We start from the raw sequence: 13,982 nt of genomic DNA, 5'->3' as shown, positions 1-13,982 counted from the left end.
ATATATATATATATATACACATGTATATAAATACATGTATATAACATGTATATAGATACATCGTAGTAGCAATTGCGACAGAGGTGATTTGGAAGACGCGAATGAAAGGGTTAATAACAGGCATCTTTATCTCTGGTCCTGGCTTGGCGAATTTCTTCACCGTCCACCTAAGAAGGAAAATAGTGTTAGAGAAAAAATACCTGTCCGCGAAAATTTTCCAAGATCGATGAAAGAATGTCGCATAAATGTTGCGTGTGGATGGAACTGCATGAATACAACGCAGGAAGAACCCGACGCATCAGTGATGAGACGGGGCTCGTGGGGTCCGAGCATATCCCGCCTCCCCACTTCATTCCGCATTGCTGTCTTGTATATGTCATCATTCGAACTATTCATATTTATGTAAAATTTTTTAATTCATCTTTTTGTTAACTCATACGTGAAATCTGACCCCATATCAGATTGTACTATCCCCTCTTTGTTGTCCCCTTGTGGTAAATAAAAATTTTGCGAAATGCTTAGCGGTATTTCGTCTGCCGTTACATTCTAAGTTTAAATTCCGCCGAGGTCGACTTTGCCTTTCATCCTTTCGGGGTCGATTAAATAAGTACCAGTTACGCACTGAGGTCGATATAATCGACTTAATCCCTTTTCCTTTGTCTGTCCTTGTTTGTCCCCTCTGTGTGTAGCCCCTTGCGGGCAGTAAAGAAATAAGAAACGTTAGCACGTCGGGCGAAATGCTTAACGGTATTTCGCCTGTCTTTATGCTCTGAGTTCAAATTCCTCCGAGGTCGACTTTGAAATGAATACTAATTTTCGAAAAGATTAACTAAAACAAATTTGTTATTTGTATACATGCACGCATGTGTGTGTGATGTGTATTTGGCATCCATCGACTATATAACTTTTATCATCTTCACCATCAACTTACCACTCTTGTCGACTTCAATGGTCTGTTGACGTTATCTTCTTATATTAACTCTCTTCCCCCTTTCTCTTTCTCCTCCCCCTCCTCTCTCTCTCTCTCTTTCCTTCTCTCTATACAATGTAAAGTGTGAGATCAACCAATCAGTCCATATTTTTATCGGCTGTCATCATATAGAAATAACGTCTGATGTGTGAGACCGACGTTGAGCTGGCATTTACCTCTGCTTCATGTCCCTACGGGACAGCGAATAACAACCTCTGCATGGTCGTTGGACATGCTAGAAATAGTAACTAAAACTTCCTCAACTTAATTTCCTATTGACTTAGAAATATAAGAGATTACATTAGTTTAATCTTAGGTATGCAAAGAGACAAACGGCCATGGCTGGAACGCTGTTGATTATAGCTCACCTGAAACAAAACTCATTTTGTTGTTAAACGCGATCTTCCACATGACTCGTCAACATTGAAACAAATGGTTATTAATTCAAGGGAGATAATTATCGCGACACTCATCACCTTTAATGGGGGACAACTCTTCGTTGAGTAGGATATACAGAATGCTTTTCTTAACTGATACTGCTTCCGTTGCAAATTATATATATTTTTTTCTTTTTATGATAAAAATGTTTCAAAAATTGTTATCAGCGGACGAGTGAGTTACTTTCTCTTGAGTTTCTTTCGTTCATTGTTGCTGTAGTAGTAGTAGTAGTAGTAGTAGTAGTAGTAGTAGTGGTAGTAGTGGCAGTAGTATTTTATTTTATCAACCCCGAAAGGATGAAAGACAAAGCTGACCGCAGCGGAATTTGAAATCAAAATGCTAAGCATTTTGTCATGCGCGAGTTGCGGCTGAACACGCCAGTTGTTCTGAGACGTATAACCCGTTATTCCCTCCCACTCTGTCTTCTACTGCTTCCCCACATAATTTTTTTCTTTTATTTTCGTTGCTTGAGATAGCTGGGGGGTTTTTTCGATAAATTTATCTTTTATACTTTTAATGTTTTTCTTTCTTTTCTTTCTGTAAAAATATATTAGTCTGAGGTCGCAGTTATCTCCCATGTTAAAGGGAGATAACTACAGAAGGCTTACGGGAGATAACTGCGTCTTTTTAGGCTTGCTTTCTTATTCCAGGCTGTCGTCAGATTGTCAACTGGAACAATCCTTACGTGCTCACCGGAGCAACGGAAACAACAGCCAAATCTCCCTCAGACCACATCTAATTGTCTTCATAAAGAAAAGATACATTACATATGTAGTTCTAAATATACTTTGAAAAAGCACTGACGGAACAGGCTTGGCATGGGGGCTCCTAGATGTTTAGAGCGATGGGTAGAACGTTCTGTTGCATTTGTCTCAGATTTCTGAGTTCAAATCCTGCTTAGTTCAACTTAACATTCATCCTTCGGGGGTAGATTTTACTTTCTCTTTATGAATTGTGTCCGTAATTTAAAGCCCAACCTCGTCACATTGATTTGACCCGAGACAGTACAGTATATCTGTGGTATACACAGCCACTTGCACGTTAATTTCACAAGAATGAATTGAGTTGGTCCAGCAATACAAAACTCACTGTTGATACCAACGGAATATCCACCATTTATATGCGTGTGTGTGTTTCAATGTATTTTTTAAAAACTATTTTTAACATTTTATTTTATATATCATCATCATCATTTAACGTCCATTTTTCATGCTGGCATGGGTTGGACTTTTCAGCAGGAGCCACAGAAGGTTCCATGTTCAGTTTTACCTTGGTGTATGAAATACTTACCAGATCTTGTAGGGGTCTGGATACTGGAGTTCCTTGTTCAATGGCCAATATTCTCTATCCAGTGGCATGCATTAAAAACTTGCTTTGCATTCATTTACCAGCAACTGGGGAAAAAAATACAAGAGGGTGCTGAAAAGTTCTTAGCTCTGGACCAAAAAAATACTGAAGGATCAGTTAATTCAGATTTTATTTAACATGCTCCCCTCTCAGATTCACACAGTTATTGCAGTGGTCCTTCAGGTTTTCTAAACCCTGTATAAGAACTTGGAATGTTGGGCCTCCAGCCAGGCTTTTTACAAGATCCTTCATGCTAGAAACTTTTCAGCAGCCCTTTATACAATAAAGTATCAACCCAGCAGACCTTTGTGTGTGCGTGTGTGTGTCTATATGAGATAACACAATTTAACATGTAGCGTATAGAGATTGTACATTTATTCGTACATCATAGTTTAATATGTCATGGTAATGGTAAATTACAAACAAACCAATAACCATTTGTGGAATCAAAGGTTATTTTCTTTCTTTATATTTTTATTTGTAATTTGTCTCCACAATAGAATGACGCTCAAGTAGTTTCTCCTTCCTCTACTAAAGACCCTCTTCACAACAACTGCAACGAAATTTAACAAGCTTTATGTTTTATACCATAATTGTTCAAGAGGAATGGTGTTGATTTCCAAACCATTGGTTTACTGTCTTACTAATGGTGATAATGGCAAGAGGTATTCTCTGAAGTGAACAGTTAATGAAGTGAACAGTTAATTAAACAGAAACACTAGGTTTTCTCACCAACATTTATCTTCAGCTATATAGGTACACATTAAATAAAAGTTATACACCTCTATTATTATATAACAGAACCTTGCAACATGTCCAGTATTGTAGATACAATATTTCATACTATATGTATAATCTTCTCTTGAATCCAATATCTTTCATTTTCTTTATATAAAATATTCTTAGAATATGTCATTGCTAATCAGAAATAACATCCAGAGTAAAATGTCCAACTTGCTGTTTAGGTTTCCAGGAATGGCTTCTTTAAAACAAACCAACAGCAGCATTAATCATAATAATGATAATAATCATTCTTTGTATTATCGGCCCAGGGTCCGAAATTTTGTATGTAGCAGGGTTGGATCAATTCATGTCCAGTTGGAACTTATTTTATCAACCTCAAAACAATAAAAGACAAAGATGATGACCCTAATGGAATTTGAACTCAAGACATAAAGCATTTTCCCAACATGCTAACAATTCTGCCAATTTTTCACTTGCAATAATAATAATAATAATTTAAGAACAACAACACTGATGACAAAACATAATGAGGTTAATTTACCGAGTTTTTTTTTTGTTTTTTTTACACAAAATTCAGACTTTGTTTTTAAATAATACAATGGACAGAAGATATCACCAAATAATTTGTTTGTATTTTTTGGTGTTTGTTTACATTGAATAATTTACTGGCCATTGGATTCTGGCCACTGGAGTTTTGATTTTTAACAGTTTTTTTCTTTTTTATTTATTTTTTTTTGGTCAACTGGAGGAATCAGTAACCATTTAACTTAACGTTGGGGTCAGTTTAATATTCCAATAGATCTTCAGTTAATTTCTTCAACATTAAGTCAGACGGGGTGAGAGTTTTAGGAGAGAGCGAGAAAGAGAGAGGGCGAGAAAGAGAGAGAGAGAGACTGACTTAAAGAGACAGACAGGGAGAAAGAGACAGATAAATACAGAGAGAGAGAGAGAGAGAGAAGCAGGTACAGATAGGCAAGCAGATAGTGATAGACAAATAGAAAAGAAGGGAGTGAGAGAGAGAGAGAGAGAGAGAGAGAGAAAGAGAGGCATATAGACAGAAATGAACACTTACAAACAAAGACACATACACACTCACATCCACACACAGATACAGATAAATACATACTTATACAGTGAGGTGGAGGCAGAGAGTTTACAAGTCAATATGAGAGAGGAAAATGAAAAGTGGTAAAAGTTCAGAGCGACAGTGAGGGGAGGACATGAGAGAGATTTTGGTAATGTAGGCGTTACTGCGGTTTATAAATGAAAACTTATTGACAGGATGATCAAGGAAGGACAAGAGTTCAAATACAAGAGCAGTTGGGAAGAGTGTTTGCTTAAATATAACATGTGGTGGACAGGGTGGGGGATGAAACAATAAAAAAATATATAAATAAGTGAACAAAAGACGCTGAAATTTCCTTTGTGTGTGTGTGTGTGCTTTCACATGCCTTTGTAATAATTTTGCATATTTATCAGGATGTCTTTGTGACATATATGTAAAATATTTGAGGTTTTTGTGTATTTGGGCTTTGAAAGAAGCATGTGTATATATATGCTTGTATATGTATACATTTATGCATATGAATATATATATATATATACACGTGTATGTGTGTGTATGTATACATAGGTATATATATATAGACATTGGAAATTACTATTTGTAAATCTCACATCAAGAGATATTCAGCAACAGTCCTCTAGAGTAAAGATTATTTGCCAACCTAACATGGTAGTCCTGGTTTAGGACAAATGTTGCTGTAATTTAACCCCTGGAGACATTGTCTCCAGCTGGCTACATGACACAATCTGTGTCCTTATATTTTTGAACAAGGGGTGGGTGCTGAATGCCCTTGTTCGAAAATATAAGGACACAGATCATGTCGTATAGCCAGCTGGAGATGATGTCTCCTGGGGCTAAATTACAGTAACATTCGTCCTAAACCAGGACTGCCATGTTATGTTGGCAAATAATCTTTAATATATAGATATGTGTGCACACTTACACACACACACACACAATATTTGTGTTATTGTATTAGACTAATCATATCTTTGAAGCTAGTCTAAAATTCAAGTTAGCCTTCAAAAACATCACACAATATTTATAATAACAACCCTTTCTAATATAGGCACAAGGCCTGAAATATGTGGGGAGTGGGCTAGTCAATTATGTCAACCCACAGTGTTTAACTGGTATTTTATTTATCAACCTTGAAAGGATGAAAAACAAAGTTAACCTTGGCAGAATTTGAACTCAGAATACTGCACAGCATTTTGCCCGGTACGCTAACAATTCTGCCAGCTCACCACTTTAATAATAATAATAATATAGAACAGCTGCTCGAGAATGAAGAAGTGCAGAAAAAAGGAAAACTGATTCACAAATAGAACAGAAGAGAAGATTAAGGAATGTGTTTTTTTTTTGTTCTCTAATCTTTTTCTGTTATGAGAGAAAAAAAAAACCCACTTTCCTGAACTAGTTAAAGAAATCATAAGCAAAAATATCAGATGGGGAGGACTTGTATATAATAATAATAATAATAATATCTTATTGCATGGTATTAGAGTATATTATACATATAAACCTTATTATCGTATATGGCATATATATATAATTGCTTTTATATGGGGAGAAGGCCATAATACAGGGGTAAGGGACCATTTGATTTTATTGGCCCCCAAAACTTGATTAATACTTTTTATTGACCCCTGTAGAGATAAACCTTGGAGAGGTTTATATATATATATATATATATACACACACACACACTCTTAATGTAAAAATCATATATTTTATATGTATTATGCATTACATATAAATCATCATCATCTATATATATATATATATATATATATATATATATATATACACACACACACACATGCATATATATGTACATACATACATATATATATATATATATATATAATATTTTATATGTATTATATAGTACATATAAATATGCATATATATATAACACATTGTTATATAATTCATTATACAATTATTATATGTATGTATACACATAAATATGTTAAATAAGATTCGGGTAAAAACCTTGTAGAATGCTATGTAAAGCTTGTCCACCATTATTGGCTACCTAATGTCATCATATAGTGGAAATGCTCCAGCAACAGGATATACATCAGTAATTCCATAGTATACATAGAGTTTATACAAATAGATAAATGATAGAAAAAGGAATGAATGACATTATTTAAAACCACTTCTCAGTGAGTTCAAATAATACAATTCATTCAATTTCCTATCATTTAATCTATTCATAAATATATATATATATAATGTATATAATTATAAATATATACATATATAAGTGAATATACATATGTTTATATATATATGTATAAATATATTTGTTTACACACAATTATCTTGAAGACACCAACTGCTTTATCTTTATACAGTATCATAATACTTCAACCGATAGAAACAGTCCCATAATTATTTTGTGGTTGTTCTTGTCATTGTTATTTGACTCCATATCCTCCTCATCATCCTCATCATATAAACATTAACACCACTAGCATCATCGTCGTCGTCGTCAGTGTGTTCTTGTAGATCTCACACTGAAGCGACAAAGTAATTGATCATCACATTGAAAGATAGACAGACAGCCAACGGCTACCGAAAAAGCCATATTTTTTTCAGCAAATTTGTGTTTTTAGCTCCTTTACCTTGTTGGTCAGGACTGGTGGCTCCTCCCTACATGAAATACCAAAAGAAAAGAAGAAAAAAAAATAGGGGGACGCATAGAAAATGAAATATATAAAGAATGAAAAAGGGGGCTGCCTTGTTATGAGACAGCTCAATGGGAATTGTAATAAACTGTTGATAGTTTATATAATAATAATAAGAAGAAGAAGCAGAATTGTAATATTTTGTGATGACAATAAGAGAAATAATGGTTTCAATCTTTGGTACAAGGTCAGCAATTTGAAGAGAAGGGTTTGACCCCCCCCCCCCCTGCTTAGCTGGTATGAAAGACAAAGCTGACATTGGTGGGATTTGAACAAAATTCTGCTAAGCATTTTGCCCAGCGTGCTAACAATTCTGCCAACTCAGTCTTCGTAATATTTGATAATAATAATATCAATAATGATGATAATATCTAATGGTAAAACAGGACAGGTCTTGATATCAAAAATATTTAATAAAATAATAGCAATGCTCATAATATTAAAATTATAAATTACAATAACAATTTAATAAAATTAATAGTAATATTTATTGATAATATTAAAATAGTAATAATTTATATTCTAATAATTTATGCTAAAATGTAGTATTAATAAGTTGTCTTGATATTTAATGTTATGATGGTTTTTTAATATTGGAAATCCCCACCAAATTTTGATGAAAGGAACTGTTGACTATATTCACTGGAGTATTTGATGGGTAAAGGTGACCCCAGCTAGAGATGAAATAGGTTGGGACTGATCATTATATATAAGGCATTTGGTCTGGTACCCTGCTGATTCTGTCAATCTGCTGCCCTACTACTACTACTACTAATAATAATAATAATAAAAATAATAATAATGGTACAAGACCAGCAATTTTGAAGGGAGGGGACAAGTTGATTACATCAACCTTAATATGTGATTGGTACTTCATTGACCCTGAAAGGGCAACAGGCAATGTGACTTTGGTGGGATTTGAACACAATGTAAAAAACACTGGAAGAAATACCACTTAGCTTTTTTATCTGACATGCTAATGGTTCGGCCAATCCGTCACTATAATAATAATAATAATCTTACAAAAACTGTTTTGGGAGTTTAAAATCCAAACAGATTGAGTGATACAGTACCATTAACTGGGGAGTTTTATGGCTTAGAAAAGCAATGCAAAAATATGACATTTCAAATGTAGCTACCCCAGATACCCACAGTATGGCAAAGAGTTTGAGAAAAAAAAATTGATAAATATTGAGTGTTCAGTTTGGAAATTTCAAGAATGTGGAACTCAAGAACTAAAGCCGTGCCAATAGTAATTGGAGCTGTTGGCTTTGTTCCTACCAAGTTTGCAACACATCTCCAAGCTAAATATAATGTCTAATATTGTAACTTTACAAAAATAGACAAAAACTTGGAACTGTAGAAATCCTGCTAAAGGTACATGGGTCACATGACTTGATGAAGAGCCCCCAGTATGTGACTGGTTAAGACCTGAAGTCTTACTAAAATAAGGTAATAGTCTTTTCTGCTGCTATAGATACAAGACCTGAACTTTTGTTGGGTATGAGATAGTCAACTACATCAACCCCAGGGTTCAACTGATATTTATTTCATCAACCCCCAAAAGGATGAAAGGTAAAGTCGACCTTGGAGTAACGTTTCTGCCAGCGCACTGCCTTTCTAACATAATTATTAAGTCTAGAAATGTTTGGGAGACAAAGCAGAGTCAATTAGATGGACATGAACCCCAGTAGTTAGGCGGTACTTTATTTTATTAATTAGAAAAAGAATGAGATGCTAAGTAGATTTTGCCAGGATTTGAACTTAGTATCTAAAGAGCAATAATAGTAATGATAATTAGTTTCATTGATGAAGAGGAGGAGGAGGAGATAAAGCCATATCTTTAGAAAGAACCCAATACAAGCAAACGAACAAACAAAAAAGCAAAAATCATGCAAGTTCTAGCATGCTGAAGCAAAAATTGTTCCTGTTAATTATTTGTTCGAAAATACATTAATGTGTAATATGTGTGTTCACCTATGTTTACTTATGTTCACTTATGTTCATCTATTCAAAATATCATATCTTTGATATTGGCTGATAGTCTAAATTCTCTTAAAATTGAGATTGAATAAATACTTAAGATATTCAGAAACTTAAAAATAATAATAAAAAAAATATATATATATATATATAAATCATTTATGGAAATTAGTTTTCTGTCAAACGATAGCCTTTGATTGGAAACAGACGAGGGTTGGTGACAGAAAGAGCATCCAGCTATAGAAACATTTGCCTCAACACATTCCATCTTAACAAATGCAAGCACAGAAAAGTGGACATTGAATGATGCTATCTACAATGGACCTCCACAGCTTCTGTCCACCAAATTCCATTCACTAAGCACTGGTCAACCTGAATCTAAAGAAGCAGACCTTTGTCCAAGGTACCACGCAGTGAGATTGAACTCAAATCCACTTTGTTGTGGGGTAAACTTCATTACACAGCCATACCTTTGTTCCCTTGTAGGTGTGTTCCCAGCTCCCTGCCTCCCACACTTCTGTTTTGCTGGCAATGTCTGTGGACCTGTGTCAGAACTGAAGAAATTTTAATTGGAAGACACAGTAATTATGTAGAGGAGATTAATGAGTGCAACAGCTGAAAACGTGAGTGTGGTGGTGGGGGGAGATGGAGGTGTTTGTGCAACCAGCAACTTACCCACCCGTAACCTCAGTGGTGGACGGCTGATGTTGTTGTTGTTGGTTAGATTCACTTTCTCGGCACCAACATGAAGAGAGATTCTGAAACTGGTAAATTGATGATTATAAGCAACAGTCTTGGAACTGAGGCTGAGGGGTCAAGCGGGGGTGAGTTTGTGTTATAAATGAAATTACTGAATAGAATGAGATGTGTGTGCTTGTGGATGTGTGTACGTATGAGGGAGTGCTGAAAAGTCCCTGGCTTTGGATAAAAGAAAATACAGGAGAATCAGTCAATTATGATTTTATTCAACATATTCCCCTCTCAGAGTCACACACTTATTGCAGCGATCCTTCAGTTTTTCTAAGCCTTGCAAAAAGAACTTGAAGGTTGGGCCTCCAGTCAGGCCTTTCACAATACTCTTACAACCAGGAACTTTTCAGCAGCCCTTCGTATATGTGTGTATATATGTGTGTGTATATATGTATACACACTAACACAGCCAACTCATCTACATCACATGGTCTGGTGATTTTACTCCCCCCCAGCCACCTATCCCAGAGGTTAACATTACTTCAGATTCATTTCTCCCCACAGATCTCCCACATTCAATGCTACATGTCTCATCACCAAGTGGCATTGCAACTGACATCACATGTTACTTTCAAAAGCCCGTCCACTCCCTCAGCTCGTAGACCCTCTCCCCTCCACTTTCATTCCACTCTAATTTTCACAGATCTTCCGCCACACTCACTGCCTACGTCTCACTTGGCTGCAACTGGATAACCCTGTCACAGACTGGCATTCTGTTCGAGGGGAGGTGGTGGCCTGCCTTCTGAGCCAGTGGTTTGTGGCATCACTGGAAAACAACAAAAGTGTGGTCTGGTCGTCGAGACAGTGATACAGTTGATAAAATCATAGGGACGGGGGGCGGTAAAGGGGGGGGAAGCAAGGATAAATGGGAAAAGAAAAAAAAACAAACAAGTAAAAAACTAATAATAATAATAATAATAAACTCAGGCACAATCAAAAGAGCTTAATTAGTAGACCAGATGCAAACAGGGAAGATGATTTAACTTCATGCTTGCTACAAGGAATGGTAAATTGGGGTAGTGGTGGTAGATGGTTGGCGTGGAAATAAAAGCAGCAAGTTATGGCACAAAATACTAGTTTCTGTTACTGGAAATATTGGAGGAAGTTGGCATGAAATCAGGGATTTCTCTTTGAAGACATTGCAAAGCATTCTAGAAAATCACCATGCAAAAAAATGGCAAAAACAAAAGAAAAAATGTTTGTTGCTGATGTTGTTGCTGTGGAAATGATGACTTGTGGTTTCTAAGGAAATTCCGTGAAAGATGTAAAAATGGCATTTTCTAATTTCTTCTTTTGTTGTTGTTTTCTATATATTTCTCTTTGTTTTTGTTGAAATAGAGAATCACTTTTCGTTGATTTCAGTTTGTTTCAAAGGTGAAATGTTATTGTGTCAATTACTCCAAACACGCACACAGTAGCAATGATTATAGCTAATACAAGAGAGTATGCAATATTGTGTGTGTGTGTGTGTATATATATATATATATATATTCTTTTTTTATTGAATCTGCAAAAACATCACAAAACTGTCCAACAAACGGAAACATGAAACTCTGAGTAACAGTTTTGTGATGTCTTTGCAGCTTTAATAATAATAAAGCATATTACTCTACCTCTGGTAGTCGAGTACTATTTTCTCCACCTTATTTTATATTTATGTCCTTCCTCAGGCATATATATATATATATGATGAATTTATGGAAAGAAGTCCCATAAAACTCATCAATTTAGTTAAAAATGGAGAAAAGTTGTTAGAATAAAATTCTCTTATATACAACAACCTAACCACTCGGCCACCCAAATTGGCAATGGTTTTAATAATACTGATTAAACCTTTGTTATCTCAATCAAGATAAGATGTGATTTTAGCAAACTTTGGCTGCTATATCTAGCATTTAAGTGCCACCTTACTGTTTTTGTTGTTCCATAATTGGTAAATGTCAACAAGTGGTGATGTTCACTTGGAGAATTTTTGAGACTAATGTCTTAAGAACTCTGAGAATTCTTCAGGAAATGTCAAAAGCAATTCAATATAAACTGACATTATTTTTGTTTTGTTCCACTCGAAACTTGTTCACTTTGAAAATATAACAACACAATAAAGATATTTAAAAAATATACCTAATCTATAAAATTCCAAGTTTCTTGTTTTAAATTTCTAATTCCAGAAATTAAAAATTTAAATATGACATTTTGAATCTAAAATTTAAATGTAATATTTTGAATTTTAGAATTAAGAACCTTAAAATATAATATGAATTGTATGAAATTTAAAATTAAAATTTATTTCAATTTTGAATTTTAAGCTTTGTATTTACATTTCTAATGGATAAGCTTCATCTTTTAAAGAGAATGTGATTAAGTAACATTCATGCCTTCCTTGATGGAATTAACAATGGTAATTAAATGAAACGTTTTAAGAAGTTTCCATGCAGTCCATTCTTCTCAATACCATTTCTATTCTAAAACTGATTTCTTTTCAGTGAGAAAAGTACTTCTACAGTTGACTCTGTCTTCCCCAGTGTATTACAGATATTTGTTCATATCCTATACTGCTGAACGTAATGTATTCGTGTGTTTGTCATACTTTAATATTTATTATTTGAGTTGGCAGAAACGTTACCACACCGGAAAAAAGTGCTTAGTGCCATTTCTTCCGACTTTATGTTCTGAGGTCGACTTTGCCTTTCATCCTTTCAGGGTCGATGAAATAAGGACCAGCTGAACACTGGGGTTGATGTAATCAACTTACCCCACCCCTAAAATTGCTGGTCTTGTGCCAAAATTTGAGACCATTATTAACGAAGGCGGAGGTGTTGTTTTCAGTTGTGTTTGTTTGTTTGTTCGTCCGTGGATGAGATATCTCAAGAACCACTGGATGGATTTGGATGAAACTTTCAGGGATGTTTGGCCTCGTGACTGGCATGAACTAATTAGATTTTAGGATCGATCTGGTACTGGACAAAGGAACATATTCAACATATTTTACTTTATGAGTTCAGTAAAGTCACCAATGCAAAGGATGGTGCAAGGAATATTAATGCAGTATATGGGGATCAGACATTAAGCATAAGCCAGTGTCATGGGTGGCTCCGGAAATTCCGAGACGGAAACTACAGCCTAGAAGACGACCCTCATCCTGGAAGGTCTGTAATGCTCGACGAGGATGTCCTGCTAACCCTGGTGGAACAAAATCCCATTGTAACTCGCAGAGAAGCTGGCATTTGGTCATTCAACCATTCATCAATACCTGTGTGTCATTGGAAAAGTCAGCAAATTGGGTCAATGGGTTCCTCACAGACTTTCCTAGTCTAATCACATGCAGAGAGTGAATGTGTGTTCTTTGCAGTCACATCTCACAAATGAGCCTTTTTTGGACCGAATAGTGACTGGTGACGAGGAAGGGTCCTCTATGAAAATGGCAACCTATATCTTTTCAAAACGGCCATAAGACTTTATACATAGATCTTATACATGTTCCAGACTCCTTATGAATCATTTTACATCCGTTTCATCATCCACTTCATTGATTCGAATTCGAACATTCAGACTTCCCAAGTACATTTATGGACTTACATTTTTTATATATTTATGAATTTTTATGTGTTTATAAATTCCTATATGTGTATGAATTTTTATAAATTTTCATGTATATGTATGCATTTATAAATTCTTAGAAATTTTTTATATATCATATAGATGAATGCATCTATGTATGTACTTTGTATACCATGGAGATTTCGTTAATATGGATCAAAGGAATAGATACATCGGCCTTTGAATTTGTTTTCTCCTCTGTTTAATTTTATAAATATATCTTTTTTTCAAGCTGCTACAGTTTGAGGAAAAGTTTTGGCTGCTATTTCAAGAAGGTTCAGCAACTCAGTAGAAGCTTTCTCATTAGCTAACAGTTGTGTGTATGAATGTGTGTGGGTGGGTGGAATGTTGGAGAGGAAGATTGTCATACTTTGTCAAGCATCCTGAT

The 13,982-nt window shown here is 35.0% G+C and overlaps 1 protein-coding gene across 5 annotated transcripts in view; it reads right to left on the bottom strand.

Moving 5' to 3' along the window:
- Positions 1-4,013: 4,013 nt before the first annotated feature.
- LOC106871497 (pleckstrin homology domain-containing family A member 2) overlaps positions 4,014-13,982 on the bottom strand; it is a 151,710-nt gene continuing 141,741 nt past the window's right edge. For 4 of the 5 annotated variants that reach the window (XM_052974459.1, XM_014917984.2, XM_014917992.2 and 1 more), the window contains 2 exons: positions 9,923-10,011; positions 4,014-7,229 (listed from right to left, as the gene is read on the bottom strand). In XM_052974459.1, coding sequence (XP_052830419.1) covers positions 7,172-7,229; positions 9,923-10,011 — 147 coding nt within the window. In that variant the 3' untranslated portion in view covers positions 4,014-7,171. The remainder of the gene's footprint in view (positions 7,230-9,922; positions 10,012-13,982) is intronic. The other variant, XM_014918002.2, reaches the window with a different exon arrangement.

The sequence above is a fragment of the Octopus bimaculoides genome, chromosome 18 (assembly GCF_001194135.2).
Source record: "Octopus bimaculoides isolate UCB-OBI-ISO-001 chromosome 18, ASM119413v2, whole genome shotgun sequence".
NCBI lineage: Eukaryota > Metazoa > Mollusca > Cephalopoda > Octopoda > Octopodidae > Octopus > Octopus bimaculoides.
This window is presented reverse-complemented; position numbering and strand designations above follow the sequence as displayed.